Below are 22,544 nucleotides of genomic sequence, written 5' to 3' on the forward strand. Positions count from 1 at the left end.
AAGGCTGACTGAAATGGGAGTTTTATTTAACCTCCAGTGGTACGAAATGGAGGTCCATCGGGGAAAGAAAATGAAGCTGGTTTTGATATTGACACAAAAAGAGAAACTTCTGCCCAGTTACCTCCAAAAGACTTTTCATCTTTTCACTCTGAAAAGTTGGAAATTATAGGAACCATTTCTTAAAATAGTTGTATTGAGATATAATTCACATACATGTAATTCACCCATTTAAAGTGTACAATTCAGTATTTTTACTACATACACAGATATATGCAACTCTCACCAGTCAATTTTAGAACATTTTCATGACCTCTAAGAGGAACCTGATACCCTTTAGTTATTGCACCCCTGTGTCCCCATCTCCCTTCATCCTCCAGCCCCTAGCAACCACTGATCTACCTTCTGTCTCTGTAGATTTCCCTATTCTGGATATTTCATGGGAATGGAATAGTATGATTTGTGGCCTTTGGTGACTAGCTTCTTTCACTTATAATGTTTTCAAGATTCATCCTCATTGTAGCATATTGTTGCAGGATTTTTTTACCTCAATACCCGGGGTTCATTGAATAGCTGCTTCGAAGAAGGAAGAGCAGGACACAAAATGAGCAGCAGGAAAAAGTTTATTAGAATATAATATCAGAAAGGATATTCGAAAGTGAATGCCCACAGCTATAGGCAAGGGTCCTTGTTTTATAAGGTTCTGGTCAGCCCTCCCATCCCTACCCACTTGTTCCTTCTTAGGCCCTACCCTTATTGGCTTGATAGCTCTAGGTGCTGGGTTGTCCATCCTGATTGGCTCGATTCCGTTGTATGAAGGGTGCTCTATGGCCATATCATTCCTGTGGGTCATAAGTTTTATGATCTACTACTTGTTTTTAGTCAGGTCTTTTGTCAAATTCCAGAGGGGAACCTGAGGGGGAGTAAGTGGGTCTGTTACATTCTTAAGAGGAACCTTATGCCTGAGGGAGTTTGCTGTGGTCAGATACTCCCAGCATTGTTCCAAAATATGTGTTTTTCCCCACCCAGGGACCTCAGGTTCTAATTTTTCCCCCTCTGCCTAATGAATCCTACCTATCTTTTCTTATCATAATATGGAACTATGAATGTTAACTAAAGGATATTTAATAAGCCAAAAAACATGCTTAACATAAAGGTGACAAAACATCTATTTGGTCAACATTTTAATTCCAAGAGTAAAGTATGATTATGTTCAGATCTTTTAAATAAAATTAAAAGAAAATTTTAATTTCTTGCTACATTAATTTTTTTGAGATTTGGGTTGTCTTTGGTCAGTAAGACTCCCCTGGAAATTTGTTTTCCTAAATAGAAGCCTCATGTCCTTTCAAACCAGCTAGTTTGCAGATCTTAGAATTTTGTGTCCAAAAGGAATGCAAGAGATTAGCTAAATCTCTAAGGAATGATGAACCAATCTCTCAGTGTGAGAAAAGGGATGGCCCAAATAATTTATTTGTTTTGTCTTGTTAATGACAGAGCCGGAACCAAACCATGTTCTCTGACCAGGTAGAGCACTGTTACTAATATGCTTCCCTTTTCCAAAATCCTTCCAAAATGATGGAAGGAAAGTAATTGGTACTTACTGAGCACTTGCTTTATAGCAAATCCCACGCTAAGCAATTTACTTATTTTATTTAGCCTTCACAACAACCCTTTAAGATCAGTACTATGTTGGGGAGCAAGAATTTCTTGTACCTTTCAAGGTGCTTCTAGCCAGACCAAGAATCAAAATGACATGAGACAAAAGAAAATCAAATTTAGGGGCGCTTGGGTGACTCAGTCCATTAAGTGCCTAACTTGTGATTTTGGCTCAGGTCATGATTTCAGGGTTTCATGGGTTGGAGCCCCGTCTAGGACTCTGAGCACTGGCCTCAGGGAGCCTGTTTGGGATTCTCCCTGTTTCCCTCTCTCTCTGCCTCTCCCTGACTCATATTCTGTCTCAAAATAAATACATAAACTTAAAAAAAAAAAAAAAAAAAGGAAAATCAAACTTAATTTAGTACCTATGGAGAATCCACACAGACATGGAAATTCCAAAGGACAGTCAGGCAAAATGTGGTATATATGTCATTCTAAACAGAGGAGAAGCAGGTATGGGTCTAGGACCTCAAAAGGAAGAAATGAATTCACAGGAAAATGAAAAAGTAAATATTTGGTCATCGTGTTTGCTGGGCCACTCAGAAACAATGGGGTAGAAAGAATTTTGGTCAAAGATGTCTTACTAGGTTCCTCCCTGTCTACAGTACCTACTTTATAACATAAGGTAGTCATCTATGGTGATAGCTATCTTCCTGGAACAGGTCCTCTGTCTAAATTCTTTTTAGGCAGTTAAGGGGGAGGTAAAGAGGTTTTCCTGAATCTGCTTTTTGATTGCTTTTTAACTCAAAATAATCTTCATGCCAAGTAGCCCATGTTGGAGTGGACTGCCCTTGGCCCCTGCAACTATTAACCCAACTCATCTTCCACATCATCAACAACTATTAATTTTTAAGCATTTACTGTGCACCAGTGAATGCTTGCCTTATTAATTAATTAATTTATTTATTTATTTAATTCTTTTCTTTCTCTCTTCTTCTTCTTCTCCTTCTTCTTCTTCTTCTTCTTCTTTTTTTAATTGAGAGAGAGAGGCAGAGAGAGAGAGAATCCCAAGCAGGCTCCAGGCCCAGCTAGGAGCCTGACCCAGAGCTCAATCTCATGACCTGACAGAAATCAACAGTTGGACGCTTAACTGACTGACCCACCAAGGCACCCTGCAGCTAATGCTTTAGATACTTCATAGACATTATGTCTATTTCTCACAACAATCCTGACAGCAGGGCTAGGATCAGGGTAAAGTCAGTGAGGCACTCACCAGGTGCAAAATTTAAGGGGATAAGGGACACCTAAACTCAATAATCAAGATAAATTATATTTATGATTTTAAAGCAATAAAAATTTTATCTTTCACGATATTTTAATGCAATGTGCAAATGCTATTTTAATATTTAAGTGATATTTTACTGCAAATAATACTATGAATATCATTAATAATGCATTCTCATAATACATAACAAATGATTTGGATAAGTGATACTTTTTTGGCATAAGTGATATTTTAGTGTAATGTCTTTGAGAGATGAAAATCCATGCAAATAAGTCAATGATGAAAAAAATCAAAATTTTAATAAAGATAGACTGTTTTACAACTCTGTGTTATTGTATAATGGAAAAGGTCATTTCCAATCAGCCAGCCATTCCTGGGTCTGTGCCATGTTCCTTTCCTTGCTAGGTGGTTTGGTTTATGAGTTAACAATGATATATAAACAGTCTGAATAACAAAGGGCTATATCTATGATCATGGCTTTAAGTTTACTTATTTATTTTGAGAGAGACAGAGAGAAAGAACGAGCTGGGGAGGGGCAGAGGGAGAGGGGGACAGAGGATCCACAGCAGGCTCTGTGCTTACAGTAGAGAGCCTGAAGCAGGGCTCAAACTCACGAACGTTGAGATCAAGACTTGAGCCAAAGTTGGACGCTTAACGAACTGAGCCACTCAGCTACTCCTATGGTCCTGTGTTTTGACTGACTGTAGAGCTTTTACAAACTTTTCCCACCGATTCAAAATCTGGGAGGATATTTTGATAAGTATATATATAGTTTTTTCTCTTTTGCCTCAGGCTCAATATGGCTCAGCAGAGCACTGCCTGACAGATTGGCATTACTATGGTCATTTTACACATGTGAAACTGAGGCTCAGAGAGGTTAGATAATTAATTACCTGAGGTCACATAGCTAGGAGGCAATGGAGTTGACTTCAAGTCTAGATCTGACTCTAAAATCCGTGCTTCCAAATCGGATTTGGGTATTATGTTTATGACGTTAGACCAGGTTGGCAAACTTTTTCCATGAAGAGCCAGATAGTAAATATTTTCAGCTTTGTGGGTCATTGGTCACTTTTACAATCACTCAACTTTGCCTTTCCTTATAACAGGAAAGCAGCCATAGACAATACATAAATGGTCACGGCCAACTTGGCCTGTGGGCGACCATGCATTAGATCATAACAAAATACCTCAGGCACAAATATGTTATTTCTGAAGATGTTCTATCCAGATTTCTTTGACATCCTATCCTACTCTACTCTTATCTCTGGCTGCTCTCCATAGGAGTCTGAATTCCTCATTGGATAGGAGATATCACCCATCCGATTGTTATTTTCCAATTGTTAACAGGAACTGGCACTTCAGAGTAATTGAATTTCAAAATAAGCTGAAGAGGAAAGGCCATGTTTTTCCGGCTTCCAATAAACTCCAATAGAAGAGGTTAAGCTTTAGAAACCAGTTTAACATGTTCTGGGTTACTTGGTTAAAGGCTCTATTAATACTACTTCTGAGTAAACTTGACTTTGTACCAAAACAACACAATAACCAAAAAGAGGTTTGCTTTCTGAATTATTTTAGAAATATAAACTAGAAATTAAATATAAATAAAAAGAACTATATTTATGAGGGTAAAGCAATTTAACAAATTTGCTATTCACAAATATCAGGTCCTTGCATGCCCTCCAAATTGTCTGAGAATTTGGGACCCAACATGTCAAGTTCCTGCTCTAGGTGCTGGGGCACAATAGTAGACAAAAAACAACACAGCGTTTACCCTCAAGGAACTTAAACTAACTTGTAACAGTCCAAAATAAACTTAAACTAATTTGGAACATAATTCCAAATTAAGATAAATTTATGTCCAAAATAAGATAAATTTAATATTTTCCTTTAAAATGTTACTAATTCTTGAGGGGAAAATAATGAATAACCTTAGATAGTTTTAAGCAGAGAACATCAGAAATGGAATGGATAACCCATTTTTGTTTGCGTATTATTTTGCAGAGCTTATCACCTGCAGACATATTTTTTACATAGTTTCAGTCATAATGCATGTGTCACTTCATACTCCATTTATGTTATAAACATGACATCATACACTATTTGCAGCGTTCAGATGGATCATTCTGAATGACTGAATAATGTGTTAACAGGTTGATATTCGCTTCTTCATGCAACGTTTATTGGTGCCAACTCTAAGCCAGACTCTGTTGTTGGCACAGGGTATATACAACAATGGATAAACAGATCAGTTATCTTGGAGCATCTACACGAGCAGGGGAAATTATTTCAGAACAAAGAAAGAATGCTTCAGGCGTGTGGTAGGAAAAAAGCAAGTAGCATATAAGGGACAAAGTTCTCTAGAGTGGAATTCAATATAAGAAGAAAGTAGAATAAATAATAAATCCTGGGGGAAAGAATACTGTTCGAAGCCAGGTCGTCATTTAGGCCTAGGAATTCATTTATGGATATGAATAAACTTAGGAACTATATTACCCATTAACCCTTCTTGAAAAGGCAGTAATATTTAAAAATAAATATTTAAGACTCTACGTAGAGTTCTGTGTACCCACAGAAACAGAGAGTTTCTGTTCTATTTACTCAGAGTATCTATGCTACCTCCTCATTTTCTACCAAGAAAGACAAGAAAGTTTAACACACGTTCCCTTTCACACCTTCTCTGTTCCCTCCTTCAGAACATACACACACATTTTTAAAAAATGTTTATTATTTATTCTGAGAGAGAGGGAGGGAGAGAAGCAAGTGGTGGGTGAGTGGGGTGGGGGGGGGGAGGCGGGGGCTCAGAGAGGAAGAGAGAGAATCCCAAGCAGATTCCACACTGTCAGTGCAGAGCCTGTCACGGGGCTTGATCTCACAGACCGTGAGATCATGACCTGAGCCGAAATCGAGAGTAGGACACTTAACCGACCGAGTCACCAGGTGCTGCTTAAATATTTATTCTGAAACTCAAAAAGGAATCACTAGATGAACTAAAAAGAATTTTGGAACTAGTGAAAAGCAGGAGGTAGACACTGGATCAGTAGGGAGAAGTACTGAGTGTGCTGATACCATCATCATTTTTTTAATTTAAAAAATTATTTATTTTTTTAACGTTTATTTTATTTTTTGAGACAGAGACAGAGCATGAGTGAAGGAGGGGCAGAGAGAGAGGGAGACACAGAATCCAAAGCAGACTCCAGGCTCTGAGCTGTCAACACTGAGCCCCACACGGGTCCCGAATCCACAAACCATGAGATCATGACCTGAACTGAAGTCGGATGTTTAACCGACTGAGCCACCCAAGCATCCCTTAGATACTGTCTGTCACTAACGCAAGGACTAGAGCAGAGTAAGGGAAAACAACTGTTTTGACCAAGGACAGCAGCAGGAAACATGGCAGAAGTTAGAAACGTGCTCCCCAGTAGTCTGAAATACAGCTTCCAGATCCCCAAGAATTCTTGCTAGGGGTTCACACCGGTGGATAATGAAGTCTGAATAAATATACCCATGTTTGGAATCTGGAGCAGCTCTGTATGTAGTCTGCTTCTGGCCTACAGTCCACACATTTACATCCCATGAACAAAGATGTGGGTATTTCATATCAAGTTATAAAGGTAAACACCAGAAAAATTAAAGCAGGCAATAATCTTCCCAGTATGAGAAAGAATACGTAAATGAGAACAACAGAGTGAGACAACAGGGCAATCCATATGGCAACAGATGGTAAAGCAAGAATGCACTAAAATCAGAAAACATAGCATTACAGTATTAAGTCCATGCGTGTCAGCTGGGGTCCTCCCAGAAGCAGACACCGTCACGGGGCTGGACACACGAGCGATCTACCTGAGGAACTGTGTGGGAAGGACAAAGGAGGTGGGGGCAAGCAGAGAGAGCCTTTCCCCAACAATGCACATCTGACATGCAGGAAAGCGGGGGCGAGGAAGGATTGCACAGGAAGAGCTCAGCACAGTTGTGAGGATCCTTCAGCCAGGCTGATGGGGTGTGTCTGAGCCAGTTATTGGAATCTCACGTGAGGCAGGAGGAGCCTGCCTGGCCTGGCTCTAGTACCCCACTGTGGGTACTCAGTCACTGGCTGGGAGCGGCCTGGGGGAGCCACGGCTTCATGTGAACACTGTGGAGTGGCCGGAGGCACAGGTGACTCAGCCGTGCTCCCTGCAGCAGGGTCTAGTGAAGGCAGATCTGAGCCAGGCACTTCTATGGCCTCCACACCAATTATGTCTGTTAGGCCAATAAACGTGAACTCACCTATTTTGTTTAAAATATTTTATTATTTTTTTTATATTTGAGAGAGAGAAAGAGACAGAGTGCGAGCAGGGGAGGGGCAGAGAGACGGAGACAGAATCTGAAGCAGGCTCCAGGCCCTGAGCTGTGAGCACAGAGCCCAACGTGGGGCTCGAACACCCAAGCAGTGAGATCATGACCTGAGCCGAAGTCGGATGCTTACCTGACTGAGCCACTCAGGTGCCCCTCATGTATTTTGTTGGAAAGGGTTCTCAGATTGGGCCATAAAATAAAACCCAGCTAGATGCTATATGAAAGATCCCTTAAAACACAGGGATTCAAAGGTTACAAAGGATAAAAACACGGTAGGCAAATGCTAACAAAAAGACGGTCTAGTTATAGCTTGTAATATTATTTGGTGGAATTCAAGGCAAATAAAGCACATAAAAATGAAGAAGGGTATAATACCTGAAATATTAAGTCTAGGTAATAAAAGTAAAAATCTATGAAAATAAAACTTAATAGTTTGGGAACTTGAATTTGTCCTTCAGTGTAATGATGTTATACTTTGCTAAAGGGATCTTCCATTCTTAGTATTTAAGTACATTATTTCACGATGATGTAAAAGAAGATTCTTGATTCCCAGACCAGGTGAAACTCCCCGTTTAATCCTCATTTTATACCATATTTCTTTTAACATGGCATATATCACAAGTTGCAATTTCATACTTGTTTGTGTGTTTTACTTCATTAATGCCTGACTCTCCCTCTAAAATGCCGCCTGACCCAGAACCTAGGAGAAAATAGACTCTTGTTGGATGAATTGCACATTTCTTCCGAGGATGAGAGAAAATATATATAAAGCTGTTATAATATTTTGTACTGAGAGAAAGGAACGAGGAAATCCATTTTTCACTCAGTACTTACAATGGGCTTTTCCAGAGCCCAATGCATGCATTGAAAAATACATGAAGTCAGAGTGGTTCTAGCAAATGAAAAATAAATATCAACTTGTTCCGGAGGCTCCTGGGTGGCTCAGTCGGTTAAGCATCCAATTTCAGCTCAGGTCATGATCTCACAGTTTGTGAGTTCAAGCCCCACATTGGGCTCTTTGCTGTCAGCACAGAGCCTGCTTTGGATCCTCTGTCCCCCTCCCTCTCTGTCTCTCTCTCTCTCTCTGAAAAATAAATCTTAAAAAAATCCACTTGTTCTGTCCTTTTTGCCTTTCAGTAACTGTCCGTTGTAAAGGGTCTGGTAAAGGCTCAGCAAGTCAAGGAGGTTGGCTGAGCTGTTCCATAGACATGAAAGGTGTGGCGGATGTGCTGAGAAATAGCTCTGGCCCAAACTTTACGACTCTTACCTGAGCCTTCCAATGACTCAGATATGTGACTTCTGACACACTGGCCTAATATTGCTCAAAACAAACAGATCTCTTCTTTGGAAGGGGATCTCTCCCTTCTCCAGTATGACCTCATTTGTGATTAATCTGAAAGCATTCCTTTCTGGGGCAGGTAGGTGGCAAGTGAAAGATGGCATGATTTCCCCAGGCCACCTGGTGAGTCAGTTACACAACAAGGAACAAAGCCCAGTTTTACTGATGGCTAAGACCAAGAGGCTCAGCCCTACCTCATGACACCTCCTGTTCAGTAAAATGACTAATTAAACAGTCAATTATGTGCTCTGGGTCTTGCTCTACAAGCACCAGACAAGTTTCAATCCACGTTCTCCAGGAGCATGCAATCTACAGGAAGAGAAAAATGAAAGAGGCCAAGAGATGGAGAAAATATTTACATAGGTGAGTGAGTAATTCTGGCATTTAAGGCACAACATAGTGACTGTAGTTAATTATACCGTACTGTATACTTGAAATTTGCTAAGAGAGTAGATCTAAAATGTTCTTGCCACATACACAAAAATATGTAACTATGTGGGCGCATTAACCTTATTGTGGAAATCATTTTATAATGTACGCATATATCAAATCATCATGTTTTACCCTTTAAACTTACTCCAATGTTACTTGTTGACTATATCTCAATTAAGCTGTGGGAGGGGGGAGGACAGACAATTGTAAGCATGCCTCACTGTATATACTACTTGCCAGTGTAGAGCAAAAGGAGGAATATGTGAGTTTGGGGCTCAATTTTTAACCAGTATTTTCTAGGGTGAGGGATTTCAAAGCCTCAATTTTTAACCTTCTATTTGAGCTTCTTCTGCCTCTTCTATTTTGGCACTTCATTCATTGCTGAGTATCCAGAGCCTCTGCAAGAAGTTTTAAATAAAAGAATACATAGGGGAGCCCGGGTGGCTCAGTCAGTTAAGCGTCTGACTTTGGCTCAGGTCATAATATCATGGTTCTTGAATTGGAGCCCCACGTCTGGCTCTGTGCTGACAGCTCAGAGCCTGGAGCCTGCTTCAGATTCTGTGTCTCCCTTTCTCTCTGCCCCTCCCTACCCCCCCCCTTTAAAAATAAATAAACATAAAAAAAAGCATACACAAATGGACCCAGGTTATTAAGAAAGGGTAGAGGGGCGCCAGAGTGGCTCAGTCAGTTAAGCGTCTAACTTCAGCTAAAATCATGATCTCACAGTTTGTGAATTAGAGCCCCGCATCGGGCTCTGTGCTGACAGCTCAGAGCCTAAAGCCTGCTTTGGATTTCTGTCTCCCTCTCTCTCTGCCCCTCTCCTGGTCTCTCTCTCTCTCTCTCTCTCAAAAATAAGCATTAAAAAAAAAAAAAAAGAAAGAAAGAAAGGGCAGAGATGCCAGGATGAAGTCTGTTCTGAGGCTCAGAATGAGGGAAGAGCAATTCCTGGGTATGTAAGAATAGATTGAGAATAAGGGCCCAGGACAAATGGTTCTTAAATTTCTACTGGAGGAAGACACAGCAGGTGTTTCCCAAGGTACTCCTGTCTCCTTTTGGCCAGTCGCAAGTCAACAGTCTTCTTCTTCTATGCCCTCCCACGAAGAATGGTCATCCATAGGACCTTGCCCCCTCTACTGAATAGCTAAAGGACCATCTCCAACTTGTACCTAGGGACTGTTTGTTGTTCCACTTCACCTCCTTCTGGACTCTTCTCTCTCAGCCAAGTAGGATGTAGGAGAGTGTGCCCTAATAGTTTTAAATCGTTTTTGTAATTAAAAAAAAAAAACAAAAAGTTTTCTCAAACATCATATTGTTGGGTCTGCATGCCAATGTTGACCTGAGCTTTCATTTGATTGAGATTCATGATCACGGCCTTATACAATGTTGCAAAAGTAACACTTTATTTCAGTACTCAAGGACCCCAAAGCCCTCCTTCCTTCCTAACTCCTCTTTCAAGTTGCATCTTGATCTTTAGTTTATTTCCAACTTCCTGTTCCCTTTCAAGCAGATTTAAGCATTCTTGCCTACCTTCATTTTCTGATATCAGAACTTGCAACCTCCCTCCTGCTTTGCATGCTACTGATACGGCTCTTGCCCTTTCTTTTTCCCTTTTATTTAAGCTTTTCTTTGAAAATAATTTTAAACTTACAGAAAAGCTATAAGAACTCTTTAAAAATACACAGAACACCAATAATCCTTTACATGGACTCAACTACTGCTAACATTTTGCTACAAATGCTTTATCATTTACTGTCTCTCTTTGCCTCTAATTTTTTTTTTCTGAGCCATTTGAGAATAAGTTGGCCATTTAGTTATAAACACTTTAGTTGTATTTCCTAAGAATTCAGATTTTCTCCTACAAAACCACTATATAGTTATCAACCTCAATTAATGTAACGCCAATACCATAATTTTATCTGATTTAGTGTTCATAGCCCAATTTTGTCAATTGACCCAATAATTTCTTGTATAGCAATTTTTTTCTTCCATGGCAGGATCCAGTCTAAGACCAGATAACTGCACTTATTCATCATCCTACCTCTTCAGTCTCCTTTAATCTAGAGCATTTCCACAGTCTTTCTTTGTCATTTATGACATTGATGTTTTTTAAGAATAGAGGCCTTTTTTATTTTTAATTTTTAAAACTTTTTTTCTTGAAAAAAAATTTTTTTTTTTGGTGCCATAAGCCCCCTTCCCTGGCAGCCTGGCCACAGCTACATCACACCCAGCTCCTACAGGTCCTTTAAAAAAAAAAAAAAAAAAAAAAAAAGAATATTCCTCATTTTGTGTTTGTCTGTTTTTTCCCCCATAATTAGGTTCAGGTTAATACATTCCCCACTGGAATACGACAGCAAGAGGCACATGTGTCCATCTGCCCCTCAATGGTAATGTTTAGTTTGACAACCTAGTCAAGGTGTTGTTCCATTTCTCCATTGCACAGTTACTACTTTCCCCTTACTCATTAGCAGTCTGTGGGAGGAAGTTTGAGGAAATGCACATGTGCTCCTTCTCAAAATAACCACCTCCTCAGTTTAATTCTTGCATAACCAATTTATTATGATGGCTGCCAAATGATGAGTTTCAACCCCAGTGTTCACTCCACATTTACCAGCTGGCATTCAGCACTACACCTTAAGAGTCCTCCTCTCTCTTCCATTTATTTGTTTCTTTGCTTGCTTATCTTGTTTCTTTGCTTGTTTATCCTGTTTCTTTGCTTGTTACAGAATCGTGGATCCGTTGTTTCCCTAAAGGTCTATAGTTCATTACTGTCCTTAATTATTTTGTGCTCAAATTATCCCAGATCTGGCCAGCAGAAGCCCCTTCAAGCTGGCTTTCTAGGTCCTTGTGACATGTTTTTAAACACTCGCTTACACTCTGCCACGACAAGATGTTCCAGCTTCATCATTTGCTTTTCTCCACCTCATCCCCAACCTTTCTCCTAAAGCCATCCTTAGAGCTTACTCAGCAGGATGAATGCTAGGTTGCTTGAGGAACAAAGAAGGATAGGGTCCAAGAAATCACCGTGGTTCAACTGTTTCACATGCTACTGAAAGGGTCAGGGCAAGGCACATCACGTTCTCCACTGTTGTCCCAGGCAGGTGCTCTAGACAAGGAAAGAGGTGTTTGGACCATGCAGATGCAGTTACTGAGACCTCTACTAGGTGCTGGGCACTGTGAGGGATACATGGATTACAAAACACCATTCCAAGGAAGTGGGCCAGCAAGATAGACACACATGTACGTAAATATCCATCATGCACCCCTGAAAGTGTTTTCATTTTGCTGTCAATGAGACATACACAAGGTTTTGGGGAGTTCTGGGATGAAAGAGTATTAGGGCTGGGAGAGTTGGAGGAGGCTTCATTGGGGTGACTTTTGGATTAGACCTTGAAGGACAGTAAGACTTGGAAAAATGGTTTTCCTGCTGAAGAAGAAGTCACTATTTATGTGTGCTGAATAACGTATGACTTTGCAACTTCATTCAACTAGATCCAGCCTCCTGCTGGGTGCTGTAAAGCACAGAAGGAACTCCAGTGAATGTAGGGCAGCACTCTTGTTTGACGCCCAGCTAAGGAAAGAATTGTCATGCCATCTAATTTTTATTTTCAGACACAGATGAAACATGTCCTTCATTCACCAAACTGAGCTTTCACAGTGCAGTGGTCGGTACAGGACTAAATGTGAAGTTGATGCTCTACACCAGAAAAAATCTGACCTGTGCACAAGTCATCAACTCCACAATTTTGGGGAACTTGAATGTGACCAAGAAAACCACCTTTATTGTCCATGGATTCCGACCTACAGGCTCCCCTCCAGTTTGGATGGAGGACTTGGTACAGAGTTTGCTCTCCGTAGAAGACATGAATGTGATTGTTGTTGATTGGAATCGAGGAGCTACAACTGTGATATATAACCACGCCTCTAGTAAGACCAGAAAAGTAGCAGAAGTCTTGAAGAAATTTATCGACCAGGTGTTGGTAAGAGAGCATTCTCTGACATCATTCAGGGGCAAATTGAAGCTGGCCCATTATCTGGAGATTTAAAACCAAGAGATAGCTGCAGTGAACAGAGGGACTATTTTAAAAACCTGAATAAGCCCCAGGGAAGCTAGACTGAACGCCTAGAGGGAAGGCCCATAGATATGGTTGTGCAAGTTGTGCACTGCACATCTAAGGGAGCACAGCTGTCATTGTACATGTCACAGATCTATATATTTATTATGATATTGTCCCACCAATAACAGTAAAGTGTCCTCAGGAAGGGACATCTTTTCCTAATTCACATAAAGGTGTCTTACGGGTCAGAGAGATTTTTGTCTAGGGGTTTTCTGGCTTCACTGTAGAGAGATTCCTCATCTTCTATAAGTATTCCTTTTCCTAGAAAAGCCTAAGATTTACTGACCAGATTATCCAAAAACCAAAACTGATGAACATGGTCTGATGAGAGATTTGTGTGTGTGTGTATGATTTATATTTTTAGAAGACTCACAAAGATTAAATAGATCTTGAATTTTATTTAGTGATCTATCTCATGAATTGCCCCCCTTTATAAAAACAACAACAAAAAGTTACTTTATATCAGGACTATTTCAGAGAGAATTAGGTCAGGTGGCCACTGTGGCCAGAGGGAGCAGAAGTTTCACAAAGCTTTCCACTAAAGACACAGCCCTGGGAAAGTGAATATTAAAATGACTCATGACAGGCTGTCCCAGCAGACTGTGGTCAGTGTCGTCCCCCACCCCCACCCCTTCCTTTCCTTCCTTCTCTCTCCATGGAGAATTCATTAACTGAGCCAGCCTGAAGATAAAGGAGGTTATCAAAATGTTTCTTTGCCCTTCTCCTCAACTGGGAGGGATTTAAAGATGTCTCAGCTTGGTTTCTAGCAGAAGCATGAATAGAGACACCATGGCATAAAGGTTAAGGCACAGGTGTCGAGTTGAACAGACTGGTTTGACTCCTGCTCTGCCCCTCCCCAATTGCCTGATATTGGGCAGGTTACTTCGACGCTGGGCCTCAGTTTCCGCATCTGTATAATCAAAGAAGAATGTTTACTTTGTTGTTGTGACATTTAAATGAGCTCATAGGTATAAGTTGCTTAGAAATGTTTCTCCAAAGAAGTGTCTTCAAAGTCAAGTTTAGGCAATTTCTCCAAATGTTGTCAACTCCATGGCCCCTCACAATTTATAACGATGGACCTCTTAAAATTCCAGGTAGAAGGAGCTTCTCTTGACAACATTTATATGATTGGAGTAAGTCTAGGAGCCCACATATCCGGGTTTGTTGGAAAGATGTACAATGGGCAGCTGGGAAGAATTACAGGTAAGGCTTCCTGTGAATGGACATGGGGTAGTTGGCCTGGGCAGGATGTTCACTGGGAGATCATGATACAGACAATTCAAGTCTTTGGGTTCAAAGCCAGCTCTTCCAATTATTTAACCTCTCTGAGTGTGTGTCCTTTTGTGCAAAGGTGAAGCCATGATAATACTGACTTCAGGTTATTATTTAATAAAATATGTGCAAAACACTCAGTAAGTTGTATATGCCATAGAAAACGTTGGTGGTAACTTTATTTCTCTTATGGTTAGGAATAACAGCTATGTCCCATGGGGATTTGATCTGTGCTGTCCAAACAGCGATCTTCCTTTCATTTAATCTAATATAGCCTGAACTACATACGTAATATGTTTCCATCCCCAGGCACAGCTGGAATCTCATGATAGGAAAATGAGACGGGAATTTTGATAGAGGGGTTTACTCTCTGAATATCAGCTTTCAGGACAAAGCTAAATGAAAACTCAGAAACAGCAGGTGAAATCCCAAACAAAGGTTCCTTTGCTGGGTTCTCTTGCCTACTGCTCCAGTAACTTTCCACAGCTACAGAGGATGGGATGAGGGAGGCTTTCTGTTTCAGAGACTCAAGTCTTCTCCCCCCATTCATACCCTTCCCAGAATCCATTCTTACACACAGAGAACTATTTTCAATCTAGGAAATCCGGAGGGTAGTAGACAATGAGGAAGAAGAGATTCAAACCAACTATACTTGTGAGGTAAACTTTTAGGGCCACTGTTTCTAAATGTGCTTCCTGGTACCCCTGGGCAAGTCATTCTCTCTCTCTCTCTGTGTCACATGTGCGCGTACACACACACACACACACGCGCGCGCGCGGTCACGCGCATCATGGATGTCTCCTTTAGCCCTGCTATTTGAGGTCACATTGTTCTGTTTTTCCTGGATATTTTCTCTCACTTTCACACCAGGGGCCAAGGCCTCCCTCATCTTATTTACCTGCTTTCCTCGGGAGGCAGAGCGCTTTTTTACATTTTTCACATTATTATTATTTTTGTTTTAGACTGCAACATGTCCTTTTAAAAAATTTCATTTCCCTTATGGGATCAAAGGACAGGTAGCTTGAATCTGCTTGTGTCCCTTATCTGTTGGGAACTCTTCTTCTGGTGGGTGGGACTCTCCCTGAGAGTGTGTTAAGAACCTGAACAGCTCTCCAAAAAAAAAAAAAAAGTCCTGATTTTTAGTGTCTGCTGATCTCCATGGTCTGAATACTCTCACCACTGCTGATTTCAAGCTACCAGTCTGACATTAATAACCACAAAGTTTGGGAAGAGATGAGCAAAATCTGCCCTCCAGTCCTGGGCCTGGAGGGCTCCAGCCCACCACTACTTCATTCAGTCTCACCCCCAGCTTGGTTCCCAGCAAACCTGCTCCCATGACTATTGTGAATGTGAGTGCAGTGTAACCTGCTTTCTGACCGTGGAAATTCCCCAAGCCAGTCTGCCTTCCACTCTGGGCCCACGTGGCCTGGACTCAGCTAATGGTCCACAGCTCAATTTTCTGTGGCCCCTGACTTTCCCATGTCCTCCGGATTCCTCATCCTCTCTGATCCCCAAAGTCAAATCTCAGCTATTCTCCAGAGCGGCTTCAGGGGTGAAGTGTTCCCCTTCTCTGCTCACCTTCCACCACCTTTTCTGACTGGGTTCACCAGATTGTAGAGTGGGAACTTGGTCTGTTGCCTAAGGATGAAATTCATACCCAACTCCCCCAATTGGATGGTTCTGCTTTTAATTATCTGGCCTGTAATGGCGGCTTTTTTCTTCCATTTCTCTTTCTTCTGACATTTTGTTTTTTCTCTCCAGGCACATCTCCTGGTTTCTCAGTAACTTCTTAGTTTTTCTTTCTTTTTTTTTTTTTTTAATTTTAAGTAGGCTCCCTGCCCAGTGTGGGGCTTGAACTCACGACCTTGAGATTAAGTCTCATGCTCTACCAACTGAGCCAGCCAGGCACCACTATTTCTCTTTAGCTTCTTTAGCACAAGATGGCAGAGCATAAGTGGATTTTAAAATATTCCAAGTACCTACATCATTTGATAATATATTACATTTGCTTCTCAAACTTAAGGGTGTAAAAAAATCTCCTTAGGGGTGCTGGTTACAATGCCAACTTGCTGAATCAGCACTCTGGGGGTGGGGTCCAGAAGTCTACTTAAAAAAAATTTTTTTTAATGTTTATTTATTTTTGAGACAGAGAGAGACAGAGCATGAATGGGGGAGGGTCAGAGAGAGAGAGGGAGACACAGAATCTGAAGCAGGCTCCAGGCTCTGAGCTGTCAGCACAGAGCCTGATGTAGGGCTCAAACTCACAGACCGTGAGATCATGACCTGAGCCGAAGTTGGAAGCTCAACAGACTGAGCCACTCAGGTGCCCTTAGAAGTCTATTTTTAACCAGACAATGCAGGTGGTCTGAACACCACACTTTGAGAAATGACCATAGAGCTATGCTGTCCAATATAGTAGCCACTAACTAACTACATGTAGCCACTGAGCACTTGAAATGTAGCTAATGCAAACTGAGATGTTCTGTAAGTGCAAGATACACACTGGATTTCAAAGACTAAGTAAAAAGAAAAGGATATTAAAAATCTCAATTTTTGTATATGGAGTATATGTTGAAATGATAATATTTTAGATATGCTAGGTTAAATAAAATGGGTTAGATACAATGTGTTATTGAAATTAATTCTCCTCTGGGTGCCTGGGTGGCTTAGTTGGTTGAGCGTCCAACTGATTTTGGCTCAGGTCACGATCGCAGTGTCATCGGATTGAGTCCTGAGTCAGGCCCTGTGCTGAACATGGAGCCTGCTTAAGATTCTCTCTCTCCCTCTGCCTCTCTCCCTTGCTCACAGGCTCTCTCTCTCTCAAATCAATAAATAAAATTTAAAAAAATAAAAAAATTAATTCTCCTTAATTCTATTTACTTTTTTAAAATTGGCTTCTAGAAATTTTAAAATTATATACGTAGCTCACATTATTGGACAGTGGTGCCTTAGAGAGTTCATGGTGAGGTTGGGGATGGGAATATGAGGCCCCTGAAACTGCATGCAAAATGTCAGCTGTCTGTCCTGGGGAGAGGTATATCTTGGATGTCCAGGGAGAGGTCTAGGACTTTCATCAAATTCTCTAACTGGTTAATACTGTAATAAAAGCCAATGAGGGGCACCTGGGTGGCTCAGTCGGTTGGGCATCCGACTTCAGCTCAGGTCATGATCTCACAGTTCATGAGTTTGAGCCCCATGTCAGTCTCTGTGCTGACAGCTTGGAGCCTGGATCCTGCTTCAGATTCTGTGTCTCCCTCTCTGTCTGCCCCTCCCCCACTCATGCGCGCGCGCTCTCTCTCTCTCTCTCTCTCTCAAAAGTAAATAAACATTAAAAAAAATTAAAAAATAAAAGCCAATGAGCACTATCTAGACACTTTCTTGGTGATCTTTAGGCAATAAGAAAGAGCTCCATTTTCCCATTTTGTTTCTAGTCTATAATAATCTCAAAATGTTCTGGATTCAGATCTAGGAGTCCTTTTATATGTCTTCTGAGGTAGCCATTGATTCCACCTCCATTTTGCAGATTAAAAAAAACTGAGGCTCAGAGAAGTAAAGTGACCTGCCTAAGGTCATACAGCTGGTTGGTGCTAGGTTTGGGGCCCCACGTCACATCTGTCCGACTCCAATGGTCTCTGTCCACACAAAATATATCGCTTATTGGGCACTTTAACTGTGATTTTTGGCTGACATTGTAAGCTGATTATTTGCTACGAATTGTCACTAAGGTGATCATATATCCAAGCTCACTATCCCTGTCTCCATTTGTGCCTTCTGTCCTGACATAATTGTCAATAGTGCCCTCATCACTCTCAAATTTGCCCTGGTTTGAATGTTATATAGTAAACCAATTTATCTGCTATAGATCCAGAGGTTGCTACAAACTGGGGCTCTGACTGTTCATTTCCTTAGACCAGAAGGGCTTCCTGAGCAAACTCTTTCCAAGATTATGAGTTTCTCACGCTGTGTTGAGGATGTCCTGCCGACTTGGGTGTCTGGGTGTTCATCCATCTCACATCAGTTTCAGTTGAGAACCAACCAAGGAAGAAGAAAAGCTGGAGGGGTGGGGAAGAGAAAGATAAGGAAAGGAGGCAGATAAAGACAAGCCTCAAGGAAGCAAAGTGTTGGCAGAGGAGAAATAGAAAGATTGAGGCTAGAACCAGGGAAGTCGAGGCAAGAATGCTACCTCTTGGATTTTATATCTAACCCCAGGGGATGGAAGATGCTATTTAAAATGTCTTTCACAGGGGGCGCCTGGGTGGCACAGTTAAGTGTCCGACTTTGGCTCAGGTCACGGTTCGTGGGTTCAAGTCCTGCATTGGGCTCTGTGCTGACAGCTCAGAGCCTGGAGCCTGTTTCAGATTCTCTGTCTCCTTCTCTCTCTGCCCCTCCCCCACTCACGCTCTGTCTCCCTCTGTCTCAAAAATAAAAAAAAAAAAACATTAAAAACAAAATTTAAAATGTCTTTCATAGGTTAAAAATTTTGTTAAAATTTTTTTAAATATTTATTTATTTTTGAGACAGAGACAGAGTGTGAACAGGGGAGGGGCAGAGAAAGAGGGAGACACAGAATCTGAAGCAGCTCCAGGCTCTGAGCTGTCAGCACAGAGCCCGACGCGGGGCTCGAACTCACGAACTATGAGATTATGACCTGAGCTGAAATCGGACGCTTTACCGACTGAGCCACCCAGGTGCCCCGATAGGTTAAAAATTTTGAAACATCCCTTGAAACATTCTTCACTCCAGGTAGGTTTCTAGTAAGCTGGGTTTTGAGTATCTCTGGTGTTTTCCTGTTATTGTTTTAAAGTTGTTAGCTGTGGTTAGAACCTGGCAGGAGCTGCACTCTTGTTTTTCCAGCTGATGGTTAGGAATGCCCAGCTAACAGTGACCAAGGGCAAGAAATCAGCTCAGGCATTTATGGAGTGGGTTAATTCTGCAGGAACTGACACCCATTTTTTATCCCTCTTTGATACCTGGCCTGACCAGTGAGTTTCATACTTTCCCACTGAGCTTGCCAAACCCAGTGCAATGAAACCAAGAGCTCCATAGAGAGAGTTCGTTGCATTGTGAGGCTGCTACTCTGGTTAAAATACTTCAACTCCCCGAACCTCAGTTCATGCATCTGTAAAATGGGAATAATATCTACCCTGCCTCCCTAACAGGCTTGTGATGTGGATCATATGACTTAGGATATATGAATAAAAATTGAAACTGTACAGGAGTTTTATTAATAATAAGAAGGAAAGGTTGAGTGGGGTTTCTGGATCACTTAAAATAGAATCAGGATAAGTATAGCATCTGCTTTTTATATGCACCTTCAGGTGCTTTTTCCCAAGGAACCAGTTTATCCCCATGTCCCTGGTCCCCACGTCTGTGTGCTCCCTGCTATCGAGCCTTGCACAAGATATAGCTCCTAATGGGGTCTGGATGCCATTCTCAGAGGGCACCACCTCTGCTGTGGGAAAAGGCTACGGGGCTGTAGAAAGGAGGCTGACAAAGCAGGAAGGGAATGCGAGTGCTGGCCCACACGAGCGTGCCCTGCAGCCTACTTGCCATCCTCAGGGAGAGGGATCAAAAGCCTGGCTGCAGGTGACTCATGGCGTGGGGCTACCAAGCCAACTCCGTTTTCTTTCCAGGTCTCGACCCTGCGGGCCCTTTATTCAACGGGAGACCTCCCGAGGACAGATTAGATCCCGGTGATGCACAGTTTGTTGACGTCATCCACTCCGACATTGATGGTAACATTCCTGTCCTTGTGGGTCAGTGAGCACCCGGCTCCCAGACTCCTAAAGAGTCTCCCCCTGAGGGGATCCTCATGCAGGGGTGGATCAGGTTCTTCCAGATTCCCTCTTTTCCTGCGGGTCAGGGTTCCAAATCCACCCAGGTATTGAAGGGACACTGGTTTAATGCAGGCATGCAGGATGTCTTGCTGGAGTGGAGGTTTCCCATCAACTTTTCTTATTTTTAAAGTGACCATCTTGACCAATCAAGGACAGGGTGATTTTCACACTGTGTGGACAAATGTTTCCACATATGCAGCAGGGTTTGGATGCATGATTTCCATTTTTTGGGTTTTTCTTGGGTCTTTCTCGTTTTCTTAAGCTGAAAGATAAGTTCCAGTGTTGTGTCTCTCTCTGGAGAGCGATTCTGAGCCATGTTTAGCTCTCCAACTTTCTCTGGATCTTCCTGGCCATTTCCATCTTTTATGGTGCTGATTTCATAGCTGGGATTTGGTATAGGATATAGGGTTTGGGTGATGTTAAAGGTGAGTCTTTATATCCAGACGTCTAGGACAAGAACTAGAGTAGGGACCTCGGAAGGCTGAGGGGACAGAGCAGAGTAGTCTTTAATAATACACCCTCTTTGTGATACAGCCACCTGAAAAACACTTGATCACCTATCATGGGCTCTCTGATGTGGTATTCAGCAATTGTTGGCCTTAAAGGAAACAGCTGCATTCTTACGACGCAGTTTGCAAAGCGTTACCTTACTTAAGTGCAGTACCTCGATGCCATTTTAATGCTTGATGGAATAGAGTAATTTATTTTTTATTCTTGGAGAGAAAGTGAATTTTGAGGAAAGAATAAGCTTTGCAGTCAGGCAGGGGTGGACTCAGATCCCAGGTTTTGTCCTTTCTAGCGGGATCATTTCATTCTGTAAGTCCTCTGAACCTTAGTGTCTTCATCTGTAACTTACTTCACCTGAATTTACCAATGGCCACTTTTTGGACAGTGTGAATGTTAGAGGAAAGGTGTATAAAAGGTATAAAAACCCCCACAGACACATGTAGGTTCTCAATATATAACAGGTATTATTATTATTGCAACGGTACACTATGTATACATGTATAAATAGTCTTTCAATTCAAGCATTTGACCGATTAATTTGTAGTTATAAGGTTAAAAAGAATAAGCAATTATTAAATCAATCTATATTTTTCCTGGTCCCCGTTTTCTAGAAGAGTTCCACTTAAAAAATTTTTTTTCTTACAAAGTAAAAGTTCATTTTTTCCCATTTCTTTCTTTTTTTTGTTCATTTTTTCCCCCGTTTTTTATTCATTAAAGTCTGGCACAAATGCAGTTAGAGACCCAGGAAGCACTGGCAATTAGAAGGTTCCAGCCAAATATAAAGAAGAAGCATACAGTTTTATCAGACTTGCTGTGAATGACTGACCAAAACTCCCTTACATCTTGAGAAATATTGGAAATAGGTTCCCCTACTGTCTTTATAATCTCCTAGTTGTAAATCCCTGCTTCCTAACTAACTAGCTGGGTAGGTTTGAGCAAAATATTTAAATATGTAGAACAACAACAACACAAATGCCTGCCTATATCCTTCAGGCAAATGAGCTACATGATGTGAAAAGTTCAAAAATAAAACCATAATATATTTTCCTTTAGCACTGGGCTACAAGGAGCCATTAGGAAACATAGACTTCTACCCAAATGGAGGATTGGATCAACCTGGTTGCCCCAAAACAATATTGGGAGGTAAGGGCAAATACTTTATATATTGTATAATAGTGGTTTTTAAAAAGGCATATTTCAAAAATCTGATATTATTCTATGGGTAATAGTTTTTAATAGAAAACAAATCATCTGAGAAGATAGAGATAGTATAAATATAAATGAAAAATGAAAAATTATTACTCAAATATACTACTTAAAAAAAAAAAAAAACATTGCAGCATTATAGGCAATAATGAAGATACGGAAGCAACCCAAGTATCCATCGATAGATGAATGGATAAAGAAGATGTGGTATATTTACACAATGGAATATTGCTCAGCCATAAAAGGGAATCAATCAAATCATTTGCCACAACATGGATGAATCCACAGGCTATTATGCTAAGTGAAATTAGTCAGAGAAAGACAAAGGGGAGATGGGTGAAATGGGTGAAGGAAATTAGGAGTACATTTACCATGATGAGCACTGAATAACGTACAGAATTGCTGAACCATTATATTGTACATCTGAAACTAATAACTGCGTATGTTAGTTATGCTTCACTTAAAAAATTTTTTTTAATGTTTTTTATTCATTGTTTTTGAGACAGAGAGAGACAGAGCATGAACGGGGGAGGGTCAGAGAGAGAGGGAGACACAGAATCTGAAGCAGGCTCCAGGTTCTGAGCTGTCAGCACAGAGCCCGACGCGGGGCTTGAACTCACGGACTG

The 22,544-nt window shown here is 41.2% G+C and overlaps 1 protein-coding gene and 1 long non-coding RNA gene across 2 annotated transcripts in view; one reads left to right on the top strand and one right to left on the bottom strand.

Moving 5' to 3' along the window:
* LIPH (lipase H) overlaps positions 1-22,544 on the top strand; it is a 45,420-nt gene that overhangs the window by 5,879 nt on the left and 16,997 nt on the right. The window contains exons 2-5 of the mRNA XM_049628441.1: positions 12,591-12,958; positions 14,191-14,299; positions 20,002-20,103; positions 21,766-21,855. Of these exons, the coding sequence (XP_049484398.1) occupies positions 12,591-12,958; positions 14,191-14,299; positions 20,002-20,103; positions 21,766-21,855 (669 nt within the window). The remainder of the gene's footprint in view (positions 1-12,590; positions 12,959-14,190; positions 14,300-20,001; positions 20,104-21,765; positions 21,856-22,544) is intronic.
* LOC125921105 (uncharacterized) overlaps positions 1-22,544 on the bottom strand; it is a 48,645-nt gene that overhangs the window by 1,852 nt on the left and 24,249 nt on the right. The gene's annotated exons all lie outside the window — the stretch shown is intronic.

The sequence above is a fragment of the Panthera uncia genome, chromosome C2, assembly GCF_023721935.1.
Source record: "Panthera uncia isolate 11264 chromosome C2, Puncia_PCG_1.0, whole genome shotgun sequence".
NCBI classification, from domain to species: domain Eukaryota; kingdom Metazoa; phylum Chordata; class Mammalia; order Carnivora; family Felidae; genus Panthera; species Panthera uncia.